Source organism: Mustelus asterias, chromosome 17 (genome assembly GCF_964213995.1).
Source record: "Mustelus asterias chromosome 17, sMusAst1.hap1.1, whole genome shotgun sequence".
Lineage (NCBI taxonomy): Eukaryota > Metazoa > Chordata > Chondrichthyes > Carcharhiniformes > Triakidae > Mustelus > Mustelus asterias.
The window spans coordinates 5173699-5201420 of NC_135817.1; the positions used below are offsets into that span (position 1 = coordinate 5173699).

At 41.8% G+C, this 27722-nt stretch overlaps 1 protein-coding gene across 1 annotated transcript in view; it reads right to left on the minus strand.

Moving 5' to 3' along the window:
- The window catches only part of LOC144506244 (uncharacterized), a 172485-nt gene that overhangs the window by 84732 nt on the left and 60031 nt on the right, over nt 1-27722 (minus strand). The window contains exons 18-23 of the mRNA XM_078232103.1: nt 24575-24827; nt 20040-20157; nt 19512-19662; nt 13133-13404; nt 9299-9387; nt 3561-3667 (exon numbers count right to left, since the gene is read on the minus strand). Of these exons, the coding sequence (XP_078088229.1) occupies nt 3561-3667; nt 9299-9387; nt 13133-13404; nt 19512-19662; nt 20040-20157; nt 24575-24827 (990 nt within the window). The remainder of the gene's footprint in view (nt 1-3560; nt 3668-9298; nt 9388-13132; nt 13405-19511; nt 19663-20039; nt 20158-24574; nt 24828-27722) is intronic.

Consider the following 27722-nt stretch of genomic DNA (forward strand, 5'->3'; position numbering starts at 1 on the left):
TGGCAGTTTTGGGTCATGAATGCAACTTGCCACTTATTTACCCAGCCTGAATGCTATCCAGATCTTACTACACATGGACATTGAATGCTTCAGCATGAGAAGTTATGATTGGTGCAGAACACTGTGCAATCATTAGCATATATCCCCACTCACGATGGCAGCATTGATGAAGCAGCTGAAGATCTATCCTTAGTGCTGCATGAATATAGGTGGGAAAGGACTGGACAAGGGGAGAGAGAGAATGGAGTCAATATAGGAAGAAATGAGTTCCATTGGTCAACCAGGACTGTCCTGTTTGTGGATTTTAGGGAGGAGGCAAAAGCAGACTATGCAGCGTTGATAGACTACCAGATTGGAAGCTTCCAAATCTGCTATCACTTCATCACTACTTACTTTCAGGTCCCAACTTACAACGCAAGATGAGTCAGGGGAGAGAAAAGGCCATTCAGCCAATGAAAGTCATCTCCATAGTAACTCTCATTAACTCTCCTGTTTTATGTGGTGACTGGCATGTGCACAACTGTTCCTGATAACTTTCTGGTCAGTGACAGAGGTTTGTGCTCTAAAAAAACTGTACACCCAGTACACATCAGACTTTTTAAAAAAATGATACATTACAAACTGACACTTAATTCAGATTCCAAAAACTGAGAATTAGAAAACAATTTTGAAATAGAATAGGAAGTCATGTAAACGTCATAAAATAGAAAAGCAAAAAGCCAACCATTTTTGAGAATCAGCTCAAGTAAAATCTAAATTTATACCAAGGATATACCAAAGTTCTTTGAGAAGGTGACCAAAGAGGTGGATGAGGGTAAAGCAGTTGATGTGGTGTATGGATTTCAGTAAAGAGTTTGATAAGGTTCCCCACGGTAGGCTATTGCAGAAAATACAGAGGCATGGGATTGAGGGTGATTTTGCGGTTTGGATCAGAAATTGGCTAGCTGTAAGAAGACAGAGGGTGGTGGTTGATGGGAAATGTTCATCCTGGAGTTCAGTTACTAGTGGTCTACCACAAGGATCTGTTTAGGGGCCACTGCTGTTTGTCATTTTTATAAATGACCTGGATGAGGGCGTAGAAGGCTGGGTTAGTAAATTTGCGGATGACACTAAAGTCAGTGGAGTTGTGGACAGTGCGGAAGGATGTTGCAGGTTACAGAGGGACATAGGTAAGCTGCAGAGCTGGGCTGAGAGGTGGCAAATGGAGTTTAATGCGGAAAAGTGTGAGGTGATTCACTTTGGAAGGAGTAACAGGAATACAGAGTACTGGGCTAATGGTAAGATACTTGGTAGTGTGGATGAGAAGAGAGATCTCGGTGTCCATGTGCATAGATCCCTGAAAGTTGGCACCCAGATTGATAGGGTTGTTAAGAAGGCGTACAGTGTGTTAGCTTTTATTGGTAGAGGGATTGAGTTTCGGAGCCATGATGTCATGTTACAGCTGTACAAAACTCTGGTGCGGCCGCACTTGGAGTATTGCGTACAGTTCTGGTCGCCGCATTATAGGAAGGATGTGGAAGCATTGGAAAGGGTGCAGAGGAGATTTACCAGGATGTTGTCTGGTATGGTGGGAAGGTCTTATGAGGAAAGGCTGAGTGACTTGAGGCCGTTTTCGTGAGAGAGAAGAAGGTTAAGAGGTGACTTAATAGAGGCATACAAGATGATCAGAGGATTAGATAGGGTGGACAGTGTAAGCCTTTTTCCTCGGATGGTGATGGCTAGCACGAGGGGACATAGCTTTAAATTGAGGGGTGATAGATATAGGACAGATGTCAGAGGTAGGTTCTTTACTCAGAGAGTAGTAAGGGCGTGGAATGCCCTGCCTGCAACAGTAGTGGACTCGCCAACATTAAAGGGCATTTGAAGGGTCATTAGATAAACATATGGATGATATCGGAATAGTGTAGGTTAGATGGGCTTTAGATTGGTTTCACAGGTCGGCGCAACATCGAGGGCCGAAGGGCCTGTACTGCGCTGTAATGTTCTATGTGCTAAAGATATCCTTGTTGGTCTGGTTCATGTAAACTAGCAGGAGAAATGAGCCTACCATCACTTTTACAAGACACATTTACATATTTAATTGGTGAGACCTTCATTGGAGTGTTTACGTATTGAACATTCAAAATGCTGTATTTGATAGGTATACATTTCAATTCCTGTTTAGACTGGTCTCTGTCCATTAATCTTTACACAACCAATTCTGAAGCAAATACTCTAAACATGGCAATCACTATTGGGAGCACCTGTGACTTCAAGATGGGGCTTTGCAGTTGTTTTTCTTCTTTCTTGTGTTGCAGGCTGTTGACTCAAAACCAAAAGGAATGTTGAACAAGAATAGTGCACCAGTACACAATCCTCAAACTGTTCCTATGCATGTAGATAGACAAGTCCATCCACCACATACCAAAGCTACTGTAGAAAACATTCGTTGGTGTTGGACGGACCCACAGCAGTGCTTCTCTGGAATCTGTGTCCTCAATTACCTTACAGCCTTCTGCGATCAGTTCAAGGATAAGTTTGGATTTAATTCAGTTTCACCAATTTCATCATTTACCCATTTCTCTCCTCCTCTCCTGAACATTAAGAATGCAGAAGACGACATTTCATCTCTCACCCAAAAGGCTGTATATTCTTTGTAAATCAAGTTTGTGCTTATTTGACTGCAGTTTAGGGAGTGGGGAATCAACTTTTATCCCACGTTCGCACACATACATTTTCCAGCATGAATCATTGAATAATATTCACATGGGAACACCACCCAAACTTTCCTCTATGCTGAGCAGAAAGGAGAGATCAATTGTAATGCCTCAAACTCTGAGATCAGGTAAATTGTTACAAGTATTGGATCTTTTGGAGTGTACAGCTGAGTAAACAACCCAGCAGTGTCTTCAGTCCACATAAAAATTCTACTTTTCCATGAGCTACCTCTAAAGTCAAACGTCTCATGACAATGACAAGATCGGTTGAATCATGTAATTTCAACATTTAAATTGAAAAAAAAAGTGTTTATAGTACAAGTTAATAAAGCTCGTAATATTAAGGCACAGGACTACTGCTATTCGTCCACCCAATTACAAATTCAAGAATGGGGTTTAGAGAACCTTATGAAATTTAGGGCTGCACGTTGACACAATGATTAGCATTGCTGTCTCACATTTGATGACTGTGTGGAGTTTGCACGTTCTCCTTGTGTCTACGTGGGTTTTCTCGAGGTGCTCTGGTTTCCTCCCACAGTACAGTGGATTGGCCATGCTAAATTGCCCCTTAACGTCCCAAGATGTGTAGGTTAGGGGGATTTGCGGGGTAAATGCGTGGGGTTACAGGGATAGGGCAGGGGCGGGCCTGGGAAAGATGCTTCGTTGGAGAGTCGGTGCAGACGCAATGGGCTGAATGGCCTCCTTCTGCACTGTAGGGATTCTATGATTATAGGAGTTTATGTTCTCATTTTGGTCCTTGGTGAGTAAAAATATCTTTGATGGTAAGAATTTAGAGCATCACATCTGCATTTTACAACCCTACAATGAAGAATTTTGAAACTCAATGTAAGTATCACACTATACGGTCTCTGCAATTAGCAGATCCACAAAGACATGGAATTTCTTCTTCAGGTGTGCTTCCTGTTGAATATTTGTAGTCCCACGTCAACTCTGATCCTGCTTTGATATACCTAATAAACAAATAACAAGAGCATAAGTCACTCAACTGAGGAACACCTTGTTCTTTCTTGTTAAAGTAGGTTTCAATCCACTGAGCTCAAATAACACCATAAATGCTGGGTATCAAACACACAGTTAAATATAGTGCAACGCTGGACCTTTTTGCATTATCCTTACTAAACTTGTCTGGTTCAATATCAAGAAGGGACCCTAATTAATAAATTTAGCTCACACTTCAGTATCACTTAATGTGAATAACAGTTTGAAACAATTTGGTTAGAATACTGAATGAGACCATTCAGCCCATTGTGCCCGTGCCAGCTCTCTGCAAGAGCAATTCGGTTAGTCCCACATTCTGGTCCTTTCCATGTAGCCCTGCAAATCTCTCTTCAGGTAGTTATCACATTCCCTTATGAAACTCCTCTATCACACCCTCAGGTAGTGCATTCCAAATCCTAACCAGAGTAAAAAAGTTTTCCCTCCTGTTGCCACTGGTTCATTTGCCAATGTCTTTTGGTTCTCAACCCTTTCATCAATGGGAAGTTTCTGATCCAAACTGTTGGAACCCCACATGAATTTTGAACATTTCTGTCAAATCTCCTCTCAACCTTTTCTTCCACCAAGCAGAACCTCAGCTTCTCCAATCTATCTGAGAAAGGTTCTTTCTCAGAATGGCAACCGGTGACAAGTGGTGTCCCGCAGGGTTCAGTGTTGGGGCCACAGCTGTTCTCTTTATATATTAACAATCTAGATGACGGGACTGGGGGCATTCTGGCCAAGTTTGCCGATGATACAAAGATAGGTGGAGGGGCAGCTAGTATTGAGGAGGTGGGGAGGCTGCAGAAAGATTTAGACAGTTTAGGAGAGTGGTCCAAGAAGTGGCTGATGAAATTCAACGTGGGCAAGTGCGAGGTCGTACACTTTGGAAAAAAGAATAGAGGCATGGACTATTTTCTAAACGGTGACAAAATTCATAATGCTAAAGTGCAAAGGGACTTGGGAGTCCTAGTCCAGGATTCTCTAAAGGTAAACTTGCAGGTTGAGTCCGTAATTAAGAAAGCAAATGTAATGTTGTCATTTATCTCAAGAGGCTTGGAATACAAAAGCAGGGATGTACTTCTGAGGCTTTATAAAGCACTGGTTAGACCCCATTTGGAGTACTGTGAGCAATTTTGGGCCCCACACCTCAGGAAGGACATACTGGCACTGGAGCGGGTCCAGCGGAGATTCACACGGATGATCCCAGGAATGGTAGGCCTGACATACGATGAACGTCTGAGGATCGTGGGATTATATTCATTGGAGTTTAGGAGGTTGAGGGGAGATCTGATAGAAACTTACAAGATAATGAACGGCTTAGATAGGATGGACGTAGGGAAGTTGTTTCCATTAACAGGGGAGACTAGGACGCAGGGGCACAGCCTTAGAATAAAAGGGAGTCACTTTAGAACAGAGATGAGGAGAAATTTCTTCAGCCAGAGAGTGGTGGGTCTGTGGAATTCATTGCCACAGAGGGCTGTGGAGGCCGAGACGTTGAGCGTCTTCAAGACAGAAATTGATAAATTCTTGATTTCTCGAGGAATTAAGGGCTATGGGGAGAGAGCGGGTAAACGGAGTTGAAATCAACCATGATTGAATGGTGGAGTGGACTCGATGGGCCGAATGGCCTTACTTCCGCTCCTATGTCTTATGGTCTTATCCATGTAACCAAACTCCCTCATTCCTGGAACCATTCTCATAATAGCGAAGGTCTCCTTCGTTGCTTGTCTCTTTTAATGTCGAATGGGGGTGGGGGGGGGGGGGGGGGGGGGGGGGGGGGGGGTTTGATGTGATAAAAGCAATATGCTGCAGATGCTGGAAACCCAAAATAAAAGCAGAAAATGCAGGAAAACCCAGCATCTGAGTATTCTCCCTCTATCTGGACCCCTCCCTCGAGCCGCCTCCTCGCTCTTGATCTCTTTGTTGAGAATTGTTGGCATGACATCGGCTGATTTCTCTGCTACTCTCACCCACTCCAACCTGTCTCCTTCTGAACTTGCTGCACTCAGTACTCTCAGGTCCAACCCTGACTTTATCAACCTGCAGGCAAGGATGGTGCTGCTGTTGTTTGGCATACTGACCTCTACCTCGCAGAGGCCAAATGTCAACTCTCAGACACTTCTTCCTACCCACCCCTGCACCATGTCCCCACCGCCAAACATCAAGCTATTCTTTCCAGGACTGTCACTGATCTCATCTCCTCTGGAGATATCCCATACACAGCTTCCAATTTTATCATCCCCCCAATCCCCCACTGCCCACTCCTACCCTCCTTCCTAAAATCCACAAACAGGACCCCTCAAATCAGCCTGTTCCTGCCCCACTCATTTCTTTCCATCTTGACTACATCCTCTCTCCCATTCTCCAGTTCCTTCCACCTATATTCAGAAATTCATGATGCCCTATGTCATATTGACAATTTCCAGTTCCTGGCCCTAAACATCTTCTCTAAACACTCCTTTCAGATGAAGCAGCATTTAACTTGCATCTCCTTCAATATGGTTTGTATTTGCTGCTCCTAATAGGGTCTCTTCACACTGGGGAGCGTAAATACAGACTGGGTGACTCTTAGTGGAACATCTTCGCTTAGTCTGCAAACCTGACCCCGACTACTTGTTGGTTGCCATTTCAACTCACCATCCTGCTCTCATGCCCATATGTCCAGCTTTGGCCTGCTGCAATGATTTAGTGAAGCCCAATGCAAACTCGAGGACCAGCACCTCAAGTTCCGATTCGGCACTTTACAGCCTTTTGGTCTTAGCATTAAGATCAACAACTTCAGACCATGAACTCTCCTCCTTCTTGACCCCCACCCTCTCCTTTCTTAATCCAATTCTTTTTCCCAGTCCAAGGAAAGTATTGAGGATCTTTGGAGGTTGCTGAGTGAAACTTAGGAATGAAGGTACGGGGCATTGAGTAGTTGAGGGAAGGAAGGTAGTGGGGTTGAGAGTATTTGGACTATGTAGTTATGAAGAATTGGGAGGCCAATGTTTTGACTTTATGGATGAAAAAGTGACAATCATGAGCTCAAGCACATTGGGAAGAGATGTTCAGAGAGAGTCAGTAGTGAAACAAGTATTGAGAGAAGCCATCATGGGCAAGAAGGAAAAGATAAGGAACACGTCCACACAATCCCTACTCCTGAAAAATAAAACACTATTCAGAAAAACTAGGTAAAGAAAACAGTGTGGGCAATGGACCTTAAGGGGAAGAAAATCCAGCAATGTGAAAGGGATAGCATTGATTTGACTTATTGTCACATGTATTAGCATATAGTGAAAAGTATTGTTTCTTGCGTGCTATACAGACAAATCATACCGTACATAGGAAAGGAAAGGAGAGAGAGTGCAGAATGTAGTGTTGCAGTCATGACTAGGGTATGGCATTGTTAGAGATTTAAAAGAGTTAGAATAAAGTTTTAGAAGTACAGAACACAAGAGTAAAAGATAGAATTAGAAGGTATGCTGGGCACAGCTTGCAAGAAGTCGCCTTGCTCTGGTGCCATCTTGATTATCATAACAATATGCTGCCATTAGCGTAAAACAGTACGTTAAAGACAGAGACCAAGGAACAAAATAACAGCAAGCATCAGAAATCACACATCTTCAGGCGAAGGTAACTGAGGCTTTCCAAAGTCCCCTTGACTTGGGAACCATTCTTTTAATTTGAAAATTTGTGCATGCCATTCTGTTATTCAAGAAAGGTGAGGGGAGGAGTCAGCTTAACGTTTATTGTTAGAAAATTGACAAGAGCCTATCATTAAGGAGAGCTTAACTGAAAGCCTTGAAGTTTTTCAGTTCACCAGTGAGAGCCAGTATGGTTCGATACAGGGTAGATTACGCTTGGTGAACCTGATTGAATTTTTTGAAGAGATGACTAAAGTAGTGGACAGGGAATGTCCATGGATGTTGTTTAAATGGACTTTCAGAAGACATGTGGTAAAGTTCCTCATAAATGATTGTTAGCTAAAGACAAAGCCCTTGGAAATTAAGGCAAATTATTGACCCGATTGCAAAGCTGTCCGAGTGAAATCAGAGTCAGGATAATAGGCAGGTACTCGAATTGAAAACTATCATGAGGATGTGTCAAGGCTTCAACTATTCTTTAAAGATTGATGATGCAGTAGAAAGCCTCATATCTAAGTTTGCACATCACACAAAAGTAGACAGCATTGTAAGCAGTGCAAGTGAAAGCATAAAATTACAAAAGACATCAATGGATTAAGTGAATAGACAACTGTATGAATGAAATCTTATTTAATGTAAACAAATGTGAGGTCACCCACTTTGGACCGTGGAAAAACAGAAGAGTTCTAAATGGTGAAAAGCTAGAAATAGTAGAGTTCCAAAGAATCTAGGTACACAGATCATGAAAATGTCGACAGGTGCAGAAACAAAAGAGCAAATGGAATGTTGGCCTTTACATCTAGAGGGCGAGTATGCAAGGGGCTAATAGTCACGCAAAGCCAGGACTAAACCACACCCAAGACTAGACCACAGCCAAGTCTTGTAAGCTCTTCTTGGCACCAAGCCTTTGGAAGGATATATTGGCCTTGTAAAGAATGCAGTGCAGATTTACCAGAATAATGCTTGGAAAAAGGTTAAGTTACAAGGAGAGGTTACACGAACCAGGGTTGTATTCCCTAGAATTTAGATGGTTAAGGGATAATTTGATCAAAGCTTTCAAGATATTATGGGGAACAAATAAGGTACAGAAGAGGAAACTACGTCCACTGTTTGGGGAGTCAGGACTGGGGGACATCATCTAAAAACTGGAGCCAAATATTTCAGAAGCACAATTGAAAAATAATCCGTGCAGTACAAAGGATGGCTAGTAAGCAGCTCCATGTTAAATATGCACTGTCATTTTGGAAATTATTGCAAATGGACAGCAGCTCTCTTACTGCGGATGACCTCATTTGAACATTCCCAATGCATGCAGGTGGTCAACCTAATTGGGTGACCATGCCACACTAAAAAATATAGTCCAATTGGATTACTGCATAATACTGTGGGTTCATTCAATATATGAACAGTGCAATCATCACCTCAAATTCGGGTCTTTTGTGCATACTCGTTCCTTTTGTCCCGCTATTGGTGGCCCTACCTTTAGTTGCCAAGTCCTGGAGCTCTGGAATTCCATCCCTAAATCCCTCTGCCTCTTCCCTTTAATGTGCTCCTTAAAAACAATCTCTGAGCCATATGGGGATATTAGGACATATATCCCGAGCCATATGGGGATATATGTCCTAATATCCCCATATAGCTCAGTGTCGATATTTGTTTGATTGTCCTCCTGTGAAGCATCTGGTGGTGCTCTATGTTAAAAGCACCATGTAGAAGTTGGCATAATAAATAGATGGCATCATAAATGGAAAGTAGCTTTGCTCCCAGATTGCCAGTTTGATTTGAAAGTAGAGGATTAAATGATGAAATGAGTGTTTCAATTGATTATGGTTATTAAAAGAACAATTTTAGTAACAATATAAAATGTAATCACACACTGCATAAAAATGAAACCAATTACGGTTTTCTGAAAATAGTATTTGAAATAAAATCAACATGCGCACTGAACAAATATTCTGATTTTATCTGCTCACTTACCTGTTAGTGAAAAAAGCCACCCAGGGGAAATTCTTATCATGAGTATCTACAAAAACACTTTGTACCATAAGATTTGGATCACAGCTATGCTGCAAACAAACATATTTAAAAACATAGGTCAGTATACAGAAACCAAAGCAAGCTGAACAGCAAAATCAAGAAACATGGAACTTCTTTTCAATGGAAAGTACTTTGATCCATTCCTATCTAAGCAAGCTTAAAAAATATATACTGGCATACGAAATTTGGGGGCAAGAGGTGGTGGAGGGGAAAGAGGGGAATGCAAGGAACAATTGTGCCCGAATGGCGAGGTCTGAGGCGCACTTGATAATGGGCTTCAGGTATCACCATCATTGAACTGGGTACGCTATAAGGCACCTTGCCAGTGAAGCCAAATTGAAAATCAGGCTATTATGAAGGCAACTGTAGCCCTCAGGTAAGTGAAGGTGGTAGCAGTGATTGTTGGGGAGGTGCCCATGGATCTCTCAGTCAAATTTCTGGGAATTACATTTTGAAAGAACTTTCAATTTAAGAGGACATTTTTGTCTCTCCGAGGAGAGATTATCTTATATTCACTCCATCATTAAGGCCGCCTGTTTCCAACTCCATAACATTATCAGACTTTATCCCTGCCTCAGTTCATCTGCTGTTGAAACCCTCCACCATGCCTCTGTTATCTCCAGATTTGACTAGTCCAACACAATCCCGGACACTCTCCCCCATTCCACCCTCCATAAACATAACATACATTATGAGCGACTTCCTACTCAAGTCACCTGCGCCCATCCTGTGCTCCCAGACCTAAACTGGCTCTCTGTTAAGCAACACCTTGATCTTAAATTCTCATCTTTGTTTTCAAATCTTTAGATGGTCTCATCTCTCCCTATCCTTGTAACCTCTTGCAGCCTGACAATCCTCACCGCTATTTGAACTAATTTATTCTAGCCTTTTGAACATCCAAGGCTAAAAATTACTCCACTATTAGTGGCCATGTCTTTGACACCTGGACTCTTAAGCTCTAAAATTTTCTCTCCAAATTTCTCTACCCTTTCTACTTCACTTTCATCCTCTGAGACACTCTTTAAAATATATCTCCTTGACCAAGCTTTTAGCCATCTGCTGTAAGATCTGCTTCTGTGACTTGGTCTCATATTTTGGTTTCTAATGTTCCACTGAAGAGTCTTTGGATATTTTATTACTATAAAATAATGCATAAATACATATTGTTGCTGCTGTGGATAATCCATAGAATGACAGATGGATTTTCACATAATAAATTATATTGATAGAATATGTATATTGGAAGAGCCAGTCTCAAGAGATGATACAGATGGAAGTTTGAAAAAAAACCCAAACCAAGCACTTGGCTTTATTTCTACAGGATAGAATTAAATTGTAGGGAAGCTTTCCTACACCTGTACGGAACCCTGCTCAGACCAGTATTGCTTGTAGTTCTGGTTGCTGTATCATAAAAAGGATATACAGGCATTGGAGATGGTGCAGAGAAGGTTTACAAAGATGATACCAGAAATGCATTGGTGTACACATCAGGAAAGGATCAACAGGCTGGGTCTCTTTTCTACCCCAAGAAGGACTTGAAGTGTGACCTCTGAGTCTTTAAAATTATGAAAGCTTTTAATAGTGTGGATACAGAGAGAATGTTTCCATTCATGGGAAAGAACATAACTAGAGACCATAAATATAAGAAAGTCACCAAAAAATGCAGTACGATATTCAGAAGAAACTTCCTTAACCAAAGAATGGAGAGAGAATGTGGAATTCTGTACCAAAGGGAATGTTTGAAAGGAATTGGATAGATGCTTTTAAGATGAAGCTAGACAAACATATAAAAATATAAAATCGCTATTGTCCCAGATGTCATGGGCTGCTCTCCCTTCTGACTGCTGGTGATTTACTCCGAGGATCACACCTCAAACAAGGAACAAGGCTGAGAAGGCGAGCCTTCATGAATAACCTCACAGCCATTATGAGAACGGAACCCGTGCTGTTGGCATCGCTCTGCATCACAAATCAGCTGTCCAGCCAACTGAACTAACTGACCCCAGACAAGTATATGAGGGAGAAAGGAATAGATGGTTACAATGGTAGATTTAGGCAAGGAAAGATGGGAGAAGGTGCAGATGGAGTATCACCACCGACATGGATAGCTGGGTCAAGTGACCTATATGCAATGTAGCTTGATGTAGTGGGCTAGTTAAATCTGGAAATGGATTGAACCCTGCAATCCACATGCATACATACATCTCCAATATGACGAGAGACTGGGAAGTATTCAGAAATAAACTTTCCATGATCAAAATCTCAGGTTGTGTGGTTAGGCTTCATGACAGCTGCACAAAGGTTGGCCATAAGTTTTGTCAAGATTAGAATTACATTTTTTTTACTTGACCTCAAACTATGCAGTAATGTAAAATTTCCAAATACTCTGTTGCAGTGAAGTCCAGGGAAGGAATTAAAAAAAGAGAAATCAAGGTAAAGAGCCTAACATGTAGGCATCATCACCATGGTTGACATTATTAAAGACTAATGTTGATAAATCAGAAAGTCCATAGTTTTAAGGCCCTTATAAAGAAGGAAAAATGTGGGAGGAAGGAGTTGGAAACACAAAATACATCAACTTCGATGTTGAAAGAGAAAAAAGTTTAAGTTTCATAATATGCCAGAATATTTGAAATTCTGAGACTAAAGTTAGCAAAATAGCATTGTTTAATCAATATATTGGGTCCATTCATTTCTATCCTTGAGCTGATGCCTATTTCCTAACCTGCACAAAGTCCTGTTCACCCAATGTTCTATGTTGGCTCCCAGTTAAGCAAAACCTCAATTTAAAAATTCTCATCATTATTTTCCAATCCCTCTATGGCTTTACTCCTTTATATCTGTCATCTCCTTCAGCCCTACAATCCTCAGAGATATTTGCATGTTTCTAACTCCGGCCTCTTGAGCCTTCCTGATTTCAATCCATTGGTAGCTGTGCCTTGAACTGTGGGAGCCACAAGCTCTGGTAAACCCTCTCTACCTACATCTTCCCAGCTGTCTCACTTTTCGTCTTCAAGAGATTCTTAAAGCCTACCTCTGACCAAGCTTTTGGTCATCTGCCCTAATATCTCCTTATATAGTTTTGTGTAACATTTTGTTTTATATGGTCCTGTGAAGCAACATGGGGTATTTTATGTTAAAGCTGTTACATAAATACAAGTTGTACAAGCCACTAAGACAGATTTTTAATCAGTAAAAGAATCAAGGGTTATGGGGATAAGGCGGGAAAGTGGAGTTGAGCATTATATCAGATCAATCAAGATCTTATTGTTTAAGTTTATTTATTAGTGTCACAAGTAAGCTTACATTAACACTGCAATGAAGTTACTATGAAAACCCCCTAGTCGCCACACTCCGGTGCCTATTTAGGTACACTAAGGGAGAACTTAGCATGGCCAATGCACCTAATCAGCACATCTTTCTGACTGTGTGAGGAAACCAGAGCACCCGGAGGAAATCCGCGCAGACACAGGGAGAACATGCAAACTCCGCACAGTGACCCAAGCCGGGAATCGAACCCGGGTCTCTGGCGCTGTGAGGCAGCAGTGATAACTAATGTGCCACCGTGTTGCCCTAGTGGTAGAGCAGAATCGATAGGCTGAATGGCCTACTTCTACTCCTACATTTTATGATCTTGTTTAGTCTTAATTTATATCATCCAATTCTGGCAATCAGCAAAAGTGCAAGCAATTGCATCAAAAGATAACCATGGAATAGTTTTCGTTCCTTGAAGTCTCTCAGATCAGAGACTGCATTTTTTTTTTGGTTACTTACGTTAATAAATCTCCCTATGTTTCCTTCTTCTGTAGCATCCAAAAAATAGCATTCCCCTCGTTTGTCACCATTACATTTTCTTTGTACTTTTGAGGTCAGTTTTTTGTAATGGTTATCCTGAATCAATCGGTCTTGCTCATTTGCCTTTTTGTTGCTTGTTTCATGTTCATTTGTTTCCTGTTTAGAAAACACTGGGCTCTCAAAATTTTTTTCACCCAAAGAAATAGAACAGCTTCTCCCATTACTAGCACTGCTTCTCTTTTCCAAGACACCTATAAAATTAAAAATACAAAATTACCAAATAGAATTAGTAAATCACACTTTAACACACCATTCAAGAAATGTTTTGTTGTAATGCGTGCATTGATCAATGCCAATATTTGTGCAGTACCCACCTAAAAATCAAACTCAAATGTTTCAATGCAAATAAAACCTTCTTGTGAAGGTGGGACTTTTGTCTCCACAAGAACTGTGGGGTGGTCATTCCTATCAATTCGATCATGGACAACTGCATCTGCAAAAGGTGACTGGTAAGGGCAAGATCAAGTAGGTGTTGCCCTTTGTCATACTTAGCTCCCCAGTCAGGCAGCCACATCCTTCAAAACATGGCCAGCTTGGTCAGTACTGCTGCTACACTGAAATCCCCATCTAGGAGTATATACTATATGCTTGTGCCCCTCAGCACTTTTCCCAAGTGATGTCCAAGATGAGGAAGAGCAAGGATCCAACAACTGAGGGATGACAATGAATGGCAATTCATAGGACCTTTACTTGTTATGTGTGTTGACAAATACCATTAGGCTTAATGGGGCTGGAGTCAATGTTGGGGACTTTCAGGGACACTTCCCATCACTGTGCTGCCATCTCTGGTGGGTCTACCCTTTCATGCAATGAGGAGGAGTCTGGGATGTCGGCTGAAAAGTATGTCATACTGTTGTTTGACCAGTCTGTGGTACAGCTCTCAACTTTCACACAAGTCCCCAGACATTTAATTAAGAGGATTTTGTTGGGTTGACTGAACTGGGTGTGACTCCGTCAAATCAGAACCAAAACACAGGTTGAAACAGAGCTGCCCATCCCATTAATACTTATTCTTTGTAACAATCTGATAGAACTGAGTAACTTGCTAAGCCATTTCAGAAGGCAGTTAAGAGCTAAATCAAACCTCAAAAAAGGGCTAAGATGGCAGGTTTCCTTTCCTAAAAGACATTAGTGAATTAGTTGGGTTTTCTACAACAATCCAATAACTACATGGTCACCATTACCGATACTAGCTTTTTATTCCAGATTTGTTCTTTTTAATTTGTTTTTTTAAGATGAATTCAAATTCATAAGACTCATGATTATCTGTCCAGGTCTTTGTATTACAAGTCCAGTAGCATAACCGCTAACCTATCACACAATAGAAAGAATGTGTTAGAAAAGGATCAAGTCCAGTAGAAGATACTATATGAATGTCGAGGGCCACATATTGTTCCTTGGCTGTGGGGGCCTGGTTAAAGACTAGAATCAATAAGAGTGTAAAGAAACTCAATGCTGCAGCTTTTTGAAAAAAGCAGTTGAGCGAATGTCAGATAGGAAAGGTAGAGATGGGCAGTAAATTTTCTTTGAGACTCTATATGCTTCTTTATTCAGAAATATTTTATCAACCAAGAGGATGGACCCTCTCGATCATGAGGCAAGAACAGGGGAGTCACATGGAGAGACTGCCAAAGTGCTTGGAAAACAGTATAGGGTAAAGGTTCAGGTTGAATCTGATAGAACTCAGCTGCAGGTCATGTAGAATCACCATTACCATGAGAAGGGTAGCTAAAATCTGCTGCCTGTGTCCTAACTTTCACCCAACTCATCAATGATTGCTCGACAGCACCTCTCAAACTCTTGACCTCCATCACCTAGGACTAGGGCAGCAGATACACAGGAAAACCATCATCTGCAAACATGCACGGCTTCTAGAAAAAGAGAGAGGGTATGGGATCCAAGGGGCTGCTGCCCTGTGGATCCAGAACTGGCTTGCCCAAAGGAGGCAGAGAGTGGGTATCGATGGGTCTTTTTCTAAATGGAGGTCGGTCACCAGTGGTGTGTCCCAGGGATCTGTCTGGGACCCTTGCTGTTTGTCATTTTCATAAATGACCTGGATGAGGAAGTGGAGGGATGGGTTGGTAAGCTTGCCGACGACACCAAGGTTGGTGGGGTTGTGGATAGTCTGGAGGGATGTCAGAAGTTACAGAGGGACATAGATAGGATGCAAGACTGGGTGGAGAAGTGGCAGATGGACTTCAACCCAGATAAATGCGTAGTGGTCCATTTTGGCAGGTCAAATGGGATGAAGGAGTACAATATAAAGGGAAAGACTCTTAGTACGGTAGAGGATCAGAAGGATCTTGGGGTCCGGGTCCATAGGACTCTAAAATTGGCCCCGCAGGTGGAGGAGGTGGTTAAGAAGGCGTATGGTGTGCTGGCCTTTATCAATCGAGGGATTGAGTTTAGGAGTCCGGGGATAATGATGCAGCTATATAAGACCCTCGTCAGACCCCACTTGGAGTACTGTGCTCAGTTCTGGTCGCCTCATTACAGGAAGGATGTGGAAAAGGTTGAAAGGGTGCAGAGGAGATTTACAAGGATATTGCCTGGATTGAGTAGCATGCCTTATGAGGATAGGCTGAGGGAGCTCGGTCTTTTCTCCTTGGAGAGACGTAGGATGAGAGGAGACCTAATAGCAATATATAGGATGTTGAGAGGCATAGATCGGGTGAACTCTCAGAGGCTTTTTCCCAGGGTGGAAGTGGCTGCTACGAGAGGACACAGGTTTAAGGTGCTGGGGGGTAGGTACTGGGGAAATGTTAGGAAGAAGTTTTTCACACAGAGGGTGGTGGGCGAGTGGAATCGTCTGCCGTCAGTGGTGGTGGAGGCAAACTCAATAGGGTCTTTTAAGAGACTCCTGGATGAGTACATGGGACTTAATAGGATGGAGGGTTATAGGTAGGCCTAAAAAGTAGGGATATGTTCGGCACAACTTGTGGGGCCGAAGGGCCTGTTTTGTGCTGTAGTTTTTCTATGTTCTATCCTTCCAAGTCACACATCATCCCGACTTGGAAACACACAATCATTCTTTCACTGTTGCGAGGTTTAAAATCTGGAACTCCCTTCATAACACCACATGGACTGCAGTGGTTCAGAAAGATGGCACATCACCACTCTCTCAAGAGCAATAAATATTGTGGTTCTATGACAGGGAATGAAAACACCAAAGAATAAACTTGCATTTATATAGCATCATTAATGGCCCCAGGACAGCCCAAAGTGTTCTACAAACAATCAATTACTTTTTGAAGTGCAGCCAGTTGCAATGTAAGGTAATGCGGCAACCAATAAAGGCATAGCAAAGTACCACAAATACCAAGCAATAATGATCAGATAGTCAGTTTTAGTGATATTGGTTGAGGAATACATATTGGCCAGCTAAAATGAGGTGGTCGATTTAGACCACTCTGCCATTTTCTTCACACAAACAGCATCTTGTCCTTGGCTTCCTCATTATTTTGAGGAACTTTCTGGGTTTGCATATCAATTACCCATTAAATCTTCCACAGAAATTTAAGTCAATTTATTAATTAACACAAGTACACTTTTGACACCGTGATAAATCGCATTATCTATCAAGCTCTCTGTTCCAGAAAATAAACTGTAGAGTCTTCTTCTGCAATAGTGAATTATTCTTCGAGACTTAAACATGTAATTTCCTCAGCTTCTCCCCCCATTTTGCTGTAGTCTTCCTTTGATTTTTTTTCACTCTCAATGAGATCTTTCTGTCCCTCTCTATTTCTCTCTCTCTCCAGGAATTTACTCTAATTCACCACCCATCTCAATCATGCCTGTCGATTTCGCAATAATTAAACTTCCTTGACTAAAGAAATATACTAACGCATTGACTGTGGTCCCAGATGCCCTGCTTTGCTCATCACACTTCAAGCAAGTGAGGAGGCAAAGAATGTTTGAGCTGAAAAGTGAAGGAAAATGTTTAACTGCCCTATTTACGCTGTGAAAAGCCAGAGGAAATCTAATAAATTCAACTGGGAATTCAAGAGAAGCTTCTTTACCCAAAAGTGTGGGAAAAAATGCGGAACTTGCTATCACAGAGTGGTTTAGACAATTAGCATAGGTGCATTAAAGGGTACGCTCGATAAAAGGAAAAAAGGATTGTAGGATATGCTGATAGGATTAGAGGCAGGAGAGTGGGAGAAGGTTCATGTGGATCATAAACGCTAGCATGCACCAATCGGGCCAAGAAGTCTGTTGCTGTGCTGTAAATTCTATTTAACTTCTTGTTATGTCCTGTTCCAACAAGTTCTCTTAAAAATTTCAAATCCAAGTGGCAAACGACATGGCACTCAACAAGGAGATTTCAGGAAAAATCATGACGACCAAAATAACATTAAAAATAACAAAATAAATTACATTATGGGTTTTTAACTCCATTCAGTTTATTACAAAAATTGTACTAGCAAAGATCAATTAATAGCAATGAATAGCCAGAATGCTGATGACTTTTATTTTAAAGCCTTCTAGAATACTTCTCCATCCACCCAAGATTGGTCAACTCAGTTGAAACAAACTGCTTGCCGAACTTGGACACTGAACAGGAAACATCATATCGCAATGCCTATAGTTTATTCCCTGGAGCGTAGAAGATTGAGGGGAGATTTGATAGAGGTGTATAAGATTTTGATGGGTATAGATAGAGTGAATGCAAGCAGGCTTTTTCCGCTGAGGCTAGGGGAGAAAAAAACCAGAGGGCATGGGTTAAGGGTGAAAGGAGAAAAGTTTAAAGGGAATATTAGGGGGGGCTTCTTCACGCAGAGAGTGATGGGAGTGTGGAATGAGCTGCCGGATAAAGTGGTAAATGCGGGGTCACTTTTAACATTTAAGAAAAACTTGGACGGGTTCATGGATGAGAGGGGTGTGGAGGGATAGGGTCCAAGGGCAGGTCAGTGGGACTAGGCAAAAAATGGTTCGGCACAGACAAGAAGGGCCAAAAGGCCTGTTTCTGAGCTGTAATTTTCTATGGTTCTATAGTACAATCTCTACCTTATAGTGGGCATGCTCATGTACAGCAGGCAAGTTGCACTAACGTGGAGGTTAGCAAAACCAAAAAGCAAAGAAAACAAAATTTAATAAAACAGTAAAACTCAACTGAGCCTCTGCTTCACATAATTGTTGCAGCTTTTTGTTTATTCATATACAGGGTGTGGGCATTGCTGGCTAGGCCAGCATCTATTGCCCATCTCTAGTTGCCCTTCAGAAGGTGGTGGTGGTGAGCTGCCTTCTTGAACTGCTGCAGTCCCTGAAGTGTAGGTATATCCACAGTGCTATTAGGGAGGGAAGTCCAGGATTTTGATTCAACAACAATGAAGGAACGGTGATATATTTCCAAATCAGGATGGTGAATGACATGGAGGGGAACCTCCAGATGGTGGTGTTTTGAGGTATCTGCTACTCTTGTCCTTCTAGATGGTAGTGGTCATGGGTTGGAAGGCACCTCAGTGAATTCCTGCAGTGCATCTTGTCGATGGTACACCATTCGTCGAGTGTTTGTGAAGGGTGGGGGTTGGTATGAGGTGAGTTACTTTCTGTAGAATTCCTAGCCTTTGAGCTCTCTGGTTGCTATAGCATTTATGACTAGTGCAGTTCAGTTTTTGGTCAATGGTAACCCCCAGGATCCATAATTTCACTTTAATCAGGTGCAAATAACTGACTGAACGCATGATGGTTGCCTCAAATCCACGCAGCTTTTCAAATTGCTAAGTACATGGAATGTACTTACTGAACTGTCCAAAATACTGTGTTAAATACATTTTAAGTGTGACAATGCAGCTGAATCCTCTGATAATGGCAAATGGTTAGTGCTGTTTCTCAGACTTAGGCAGTTGTTTGTGGCATGCATGGACCTGTCGGGTCATTTCAGTCATTACACAGAGTCCAGACGGAGTAGGGTTAAGTTGGTTTACCCAAGCATGTATGCAAGAGTCCTTCTCTTCGAATCAAATGGTTATGGCAGACAGATTTAACCTCCCCACCCCCGACCCCTTTAGAGAGTTTCTGTAAACATGTTTTTCCAGCTAACCCAATTAACAATTGTAATATTCAATCAAGAAAAGAGTGTCTCTCTGGCCATATTGTTCCAGCTAATCCAATTAATGGCCATATGGGAATTCCAAACCTATTACTCACACTACTAAACTCATTACTTACACTACTTCAGACTAAGTGGTGGAAACTGTAATTCAACAAAATAAAGCTCAAATACTAGTTCCATCAATACTGGCAGCCCTCCAGCATTCAGTCCTTTAAACTACTGAGCTGCTCTTTACTAAGTTACCTTTGTCATTATTGATAGGTTGATTATCTGACGGAGTCTGATGTTGTTTCAATGAAAATGGCAGAAATGTTCTGGTGAGTTTTATGGGTCGCTGCCCTGAAGAGTCGCTGTCGTCTTCCTCTGAACTACTGTGCACTATAGAAATCTGCCCCTGGAATACAAAAACAGTCAGGATTTTCTAGCCACAGTAGATCTCAATGGTGACAGCCAGTTTCTGCTATGCAAGTGCAAGAATAAAAACCTCCTCAAGGGCAATTAATGCTGGCTTTGCCAGAAATGTCCATGAACAAATAATAAAAATTAAACTGAAGCCCCATGTGCCAGCTCAGATGGTTTGCAAAATACCCCATGGAATTTTTCAAAAATCAGAAAGATGTCCTTTCAGTGTTCTGGCCAATATTCATTCCCCACCTGAAACGGATTAACTGGAAGTGATCAATTTATTGTTTCTCCTGCTCAACATCATTAACTTCAGAAAGTAAGGTGCTTGTATTTATCCCAATATTAACCTTCCTGATCATCCTTTACCTGCTCCTGAAGCCTTCTCCGTCGAGCCTGAAGAACAGCAGTTTTTGTTTTCGGCCTCTTAATTGCTGACATTTCAGAATCATGCAAACAGGACGTTCCATCTTCAGGTTTCTCCCTGCTATTCAAAGAGGTTGCAAGGAAAAATTGCATCAAAAGAGAATACAGAGTAAAATTCATGTTACTGGAGTATAAAGATTAACAAGTAACTATCTATGCACCTTCCAAAACTTGAAAATCAGGGTAAAAATTTGCCTGAGAAACACTTAATATGCTCAATGATCATCTCCTTTAACTACAGGTGAGTTATGGAAGAAACACTGAAACCGTGATCTTTAAAAAGCTCCCAACCATTGACTAGAAATCTATATTGTACCTACTCACATTCATGTGCCCTCATTCCCTCTACCATAGTTTCCAATTTCCTTTCTCAAATTCCCATAATTTCTTGACATTTCTCATCCCTCTTTTTCATTCCATATATTTTGCTTTTTCTCCTTTCCCTCGCTGCCACTTTGGTTTTCTCTTCAATGTTTCCCTTTGTGGTGATATAAACAGGGCCTAGTTTTAAGGCTGATAAAATTGGATATCCTAAATTAAAGAATTGGGCACATTGAAATCAAACACAGTCAAACCGTAGGCAGGCCAATTGTACAATACACAAATGTGTCTGGGCCTGACCCATCAACCACCCATCAAAGGTCGTTACACTCTACTTGAGACTTAGCAGGAGATCATGGCACCTCATTGAAATGCATCGGTCTATTGTTAGAAGCCCAGATCGGGCCAGACTTTCTGTCACCAAGAGATCCTGTAGAAACCTTACCTGATAACAAGTTTAACAACATGGAGATGGACACTTGGGGGGCGGACCCTGGTGTCCTGTCAGGCAGACATCAAGAAACCCACTGGGTATTGGAACCCCCACCTGGGACCTCATTGGCCAGAAGCCAGAGAAGTTTCTGGAAAGGCAAGCAGGCTGGGGATAAAAGGGACACACTTCGAGTCACACAGCAGCGAAGACTCGACAGGGGAGACAGCCGTGTCCATTCGGAAGACTGACCAGAGAAGGAAGGAAGGAAGAAGCGGCCATCGAGACTCACCTTCGTGACGACAGACCAGAGGGGACTCAGAGAATCGGGCCTGCAGTTTAACCAAGCCATCTTTACGGGTAGTATACTTGAATCTGCTGGGGTATCCTCTTGTTTTATGTGGGTAATTTAAGGGTTAATAGTGTTATTTAACAAACTTGTTGAATCTTTACTTGTGTTTGTCCTTTGTCCACCTTGCAAATAAGGGCACCGGGGTAAAACCTTGGAGTAAGTAAACTGGTTGAAAGTATCTGAGAATTAACAGGTACAACACCTTTGACATCTCATTCTCCCTTTTGCTCTCATTCCTCACCACTCTCAAAATTACTGGCACTTATCCAGAGCGTCATTTCTGGAAATAGTACTTTACATCTTTGATTTGATTCATTATTCACATGTATTAGTATACAGTGAAAAGTATTGTTTCTTACGCGCTATACAGACAAAGCATATCGTCCATAGAGAAGGAAAGGAGAGAGTGCAGAATGTAGTGTTACATTCTTTCATGTTGCAGGAATGAAAGATTTTGTTTGTGCAATGGTATCAGACTCTACTTACATAAGGAACTAAGCCCACTCAGAAGAGCAAACCAAGACACTAAAAATATATCTACACAAGCAATATAACAAAAGCCAACAATTGGATTAGCCCAAAATTTCAGCAGGTAAATTTGAAAAAGCAGATACAATGTCAACACTAAGCACCGTAATGGGGGTCATCCAATAATGCTGGGCTTCTGATCAGAGATAATAGGTCTAGAAAGGAACTCAGCAAAAAGAGGAAAATGTACGGCTTCCTTCTACATTTTCGTACTATCAGTTGCGACTTTGCTTAATGTCTAAGGTTACTCCAGCTAGTCGGTGAAAAAACACATTACATTGAAAAAGGTGGAAGGTCCCAGAGTATCAAGCAGTCATCAGGAAATTAGTTGTAAGGTTAGAACGCTTTGCTGTTAAATCGTTTTGTTTGACTGGATGATATGGATATGTCAGAATGAGCGGTGGGTGAAGGTGAGTGGTAGAATGAGCCCAAAGGTCAGAGTGCTGGCTCTGCCGAACCTTGAGAAGCACAGGTGGAAACTGGACATATTCACAAAATCTCGGCTGTGGTGAGAGGACTGGAAAGGAAACTTCAACTGTTCACTTGCATCATGGTTACTGGTTTCAAAAATAAAACTTCTATACACATACTGCACTTGGGGAATTCAAAAGAAGTCGAAGAGCTCACGATACAGTGTCAGCAGTGGTTCAGCTGGTAGCACTCTTGTCTCTGAAGCACAATATTTCACATTCAAGTCAAACTGTGCTTGCACACAAAAATCAAAGCTGACACTCCAGTGCAGTGCTGAGGCATTTAGCCTTCTCCCTCTCAATTCAAGCGTTCCAAACCTGTTTATAGATGTTGTCTTTTCTCCTCCCTCACTTAAGCATTTTCTTCCTCCCATTTAAGCTGGAATTCTTTTCTCCAATAAATTCTTTATACCAGCAGCTCAAGCTTATACATTCCCCCTGCATCATTTCATGCTGACTCTCAACCTGTCTACAGCTCATGCTGGCAGCACGCTCCCTGCCCACAGCATCTCAGTTAACACCAACAGTAAGCATGACTGTTGCTAACTCCCCTCTTCCTCTTCCAAAGCAGTATTGCCTACTTCTGCCACTTTTCCCCTTCACTGCTATTTCTCCTTTAACCACTAACTATTTTGCTCCATCCATTAAATGGCAATTCGACCCAAATGCAAGACTGGACCTATATCAGTATCTCCTCAGCATCAATCCCTGAATGATGTTACTAATGGATGGGATCTTGGCTCCTGTATACTGCAGGCATGAGCTCCAGTCTTCATGAGTATAGATGGATATGGGAAAAACGTGGGCAATTGGACTAGCTTAGTGGTTAAAAAAAAGGGTGGCATGGACAAGTTGGGCTGAAGGGCTGGTTCCATGCTGAGTGCTGCCTGATGCAGGGTGGTACACTGGTTAGCACTGCTGCCTCACAGCGCCAGGGACCCAGGTTCAATTCCCGGTTTGAGTCATTGTCTATGTGAGTCTGCACGTTCTCCCCTTGTCTGTGTGGATTTCCTCCCACCGGGTGCTCCGGTTTCCTCCCACAGTCCAAAATACGTGCTGGTTAGGTGCATTGGCCATGCTAAATTGTCCCTCAGCATACCCGAACAGGTGCCGGAGTGTGGCGACTTGGGGATTTTCACAGTAACTTCATTGTAGTGTTAACGAAAGCCTACTTGTGACACTAATAAATAAATGATGCATGCATTCCTAAACCTACATATGCATTTAACTGCATAAAGACAGGAGTAGGCCATTTAGTCTCTCTCCTATTCTGCCCTTCAGTTACATCATAGCTAATCTGCATCTTAACTCATCGTACCTGCCTTAGATCCATAACCTTCAACACCTTTGATACCTTTTTGATAGACCTTCTAGTTCCGGCTTCAACAGTTTTTCTGAGCTCTGACCTGGCCTGAGGTGTTGTTGTTGCCTATCCTTATAGACCACAATCAGTAAGGATAGGCAACAACACCTCCTCCATGATCATCCTCAACACCAGTGCCCCACAAGGCTGTGTTCTCAGCCCCCTACTATACTCCTTATACACCTATGACTGTGTGGCCAAATTTCCCTCCAATTCGATTTTCAAGTTTGCTGACGACACCACCGTAGTGGGTCAGAACTCAAGCAATGACGAGACAGAGTACAGGAATGAGATAGAGAATCTGGTGAACTGGTGCAGCAACAATAATCTCTCCCTCAATGTCAACAAAACGAAGGAGATTGTCATCAACTTCAGGAAGCGTAAAGGAGAACATGCCCCTGTCTACATCAACGGGGACGAAGTAGAAAGGGTTGAGAGCTTCAAGTTTTTAGGTATCCAGATCCCCAACAACCTGTCTGGTCCCCCCATGCCGACACAATAGCTAAGAAAGCCCACCAACACCTCTACTTTCTCAGAAGACTAAGGAAATTTGGCACGTCAGCTACGACTCTCACTAACTTTTACAGATGCACCATAGAAAGCATTCTTTTTGGTTGTATCACAGCTTGGTATGGCTCCTGCTCTGCCTAAGACCGCAAGGAACTACAAAAGATCGCGAATGTAGCCCAATCCATCATGCAAACCAGTCTCCCATCCATTGACTCTGTCTACACTTCCCGCTGCCTTGGCAAAGCAGCCAGCATAATTAAGGATCCCACGTACCAACCGACTCAAGAACAGCTTCTTCTCTGCTGCTGTCAGACTTTTGAATGGACTTACCTTGCATTAAGTTGATCGTTCTCTACACCCTAGCTATGACTGTAACACTACATTCTGCATTCCCTTGTTTCCTTTTCTATGAATGCTGTGTTTTGTCTGTATAGCGCGCAAGAGACAATACTTTTCACTGTATGTTAATACATGTGACAATAATAAATCAAATCAAAAGCTTACCCGGATAATTTTGTACTTCCTTCTTGAATCAAAGGTGACATTTTAGTGAAAGGCGTGGCTTCTTCCCCTTTCACATCTGTTTTCGCCTCTTCCATTGCATCTATTAGTTCAATATCCGAGTCCAAACAGGGTCCTTTTCTCTCTACTTTGATGGAAGGCTTTACCATTTTGCTGCTTCCCACACCAACATCACAATTAACAGTTTTATCATGTCTCTGGTTTTCCACTCCATTTACAAGATTTAGTACTCTCCCTGAAACAAAACCAAATTGAAGCTATTATTTTTTGTTTATATTTTTAGCAAAGAATTCTACTCAAGTATAAATTAAGCACATAATATTTTCAAATTCAGTCCTAGTTCTGTACTGGGCTAAAGAATGTATGCAAAATGGGGACAGGTGGAGTGTTACATCTGCCCTCAGTTTCCTCAGCAAGACAAGGGGAAAAGAAAATCAGCACCAATCTCATTCTTCATCATGTTTCAGCAGCTGAAGTGCATCCATATACCATAAACACAGGGCTGAAGTCAGAGTTGTGGGCCTGAGGCCTGCAGCCACTAATTTTGCAATTCTGCATTTTATTTTTGTTTTGCTCTTGGTGGTGAATATTTAAAGTTATTTTGTATTAAGCCTTACTTCGTAGACATCGGTCTTAACCCAGCTATCATTGTGTTTTGATTAATCAATAATAATCAGTAATGATCTCTTTTTTTACACCTTGCTTTTTGTCATACTGGCTATACACAGCTGGTACTTAGACAACATTTTCTATTTTTTAAAGCTCGAATACCAACATAAGTTGGCTTTTGTCTATTTTACTATTGTAATCACTGATCCTTGGACTACAGACGAGGACAACAAGTAATTATATTTGGGATGGTCATTTAGCATGTAGCATCAGATAAAGTTTGATTAATGTACATGACTTGAAGGTTGGCAGATAGAAACACACCATCAAAAGATGTGCAAACATCTCGATATTCTGAAGTCTGCATGGCCTTCCAGTGCCTGTGAGAAGAACTTGTTTTAGGAAAGAACTATACTGGACCTGGAAGTCTGGAATGCAGCCAGAAATTCAGCTTAAAGGGATGCTGCTTTGAGGATGTACTGCTTCGGCTGTAGTGGTACAGTCAACACTGAAAATGGGAGGAAGGGCCTGGAACGGAATGGCTAAGCATAGTGCTCACCTGTAAGGTTACTTAACGACTTGGTTGTTTATGTACCAATTTTGGGAAGTTGTCATGGAACAGACCAAATTGGAGTTATTGTTTATGCGTTAAAAAAAAGTCTTCCATAGAATCCCTACAATGCAGGAGGCGGCCATTTGGCCCATCGAGTCTGCATCAACTCTCCAAAAGATCGTCTTACTCATGCCCATCTTCCTGCCCTATCCCCGTAACCCCAGACATTTACCATGGCCAATCCACCTAACCTACACACCCTTAGACTGTGGGAGGAAACCAGAACACCCGGAGGAAGCCCACACAGACACGGGTAAAATGTACAAACTCCACTCAGACAGTTACCCTGGTGCTGCGGGGCAGTCGTGCTAACCACTGTGCCACCTGATATATATAAAGTGTTTTCTCCTTTCAATAAAGTTAACTATGTTTTATCATCAATTACTTGTCATATTATAATCATAATTCAATAAAAATGTTTTAACATTACTTGTCATGGCTACTCAGCCCTGTTATGTCCAGAGTACAGTTCCAAACCCATGCGAGATGCTGAAAGGGACCCTCATGCTCCTCCTTAGAGTCACACATAGGTAGGATTAGTTAGGGACGGTGGGTAAACAAGTTAGGATTTTCAGAAAATCACTTTATTTTCTGGTGTTAACTCACTTAGCAGATTTTGCATCTCGGCATGATACAATTTGAACTCATGATTTCTGGGTTGCGAGTTCTGTGCTATAACCACTATATAATCTTACTAGATTGAATTTATCCTCAGATCCAGGGCAATGTATAGCCATAAGGATCGTGATTTGGTTGGGAAAATTTCAACCTACAACAAGAAAGTAGTTTAGATTATGCATAGAAGGATGGTATAAATAAACGGCCCATTTAAATTACCTTTTAAAACTGGTTATTGTAACAATTTTGTGGAATATCTCCAATTGTTTTCCCTTGACTGCTGATGCACTAATAAATGAAATCATAGTACCTTGTGCAAAAGCATCTAACAGAAACACCCACTGTCCAGCCTAATGTTAGGCACTCATTCTCACAGTATGATGTGAAGTTGGTTCTTCCACTGTCACCTGTCCAGAAGACAGGAGTGAAAAGCTCGAGGTTATTTAATTGCTTTTACAGTCCCACAGTTTTGACAATTTTACTAATTTTGTTTTTACTAGTTGGAGAATCTAGAACTGCTTCAGAATAAGGGGTTGGCTGTTTAGAACCGCAATTAAAGACTTCTTCACTCGGAGGATTATAGATCTCTGGAATTTTGTACCCTAGAGAGCTGAGTGCTCAGTTGATGAGTATATTCAAGACGATTGATTACATTTTTGACTAAGGAAGTTGAGGTTTCTGATGGCGCAGGGAAGTAGGGTTGATGGAGGTGACAAGCCTTCATTTTATTGATTGGTGTAGCAGGTTCAAGCAGCTGAAGAGCTTATCCCTGTTCTTTCTTTCTTCTGTTCTAAGTACAAACACATTCCAATTTCCAAATTATTTCAACCAAAAGATTAAGCCACATATCAGCTGGAAGTCTAAATGTTTTAACAAGTAGACTTCATAAAGTAGAAGGGACGCTACCAGAATAACAACATTATATTGTGTGCTTCTAAAATAGATTTTCATCAGACTTCTGGCAAAATTGCATGACCTCTGCTGGTATCTTTTACTCCAAGTTTTACTTTATTCCAAATGGAAGCTATCACTATGTAACCTGTGACTATCCAACATTGTTTTCTGACTGAAGTCCACTTTTTTTTTATTGAATCTTCTGCCATGAAGCACAAAGAGGAGAGCATTCTGAAGGTGCTCCTTGCTGTCCAGTAACTTGCGCAGTTCTCCCTTCGCAATAGGCTAGCAGTAATTTCAACTTGGTATCCTTGTCTTTCTTCTCTGTACCCCTGACAATGAAGTTTAGATGTGCTGAGGTAAATTGAAGCACCACTTTAGGAGGAGTTCGATCAC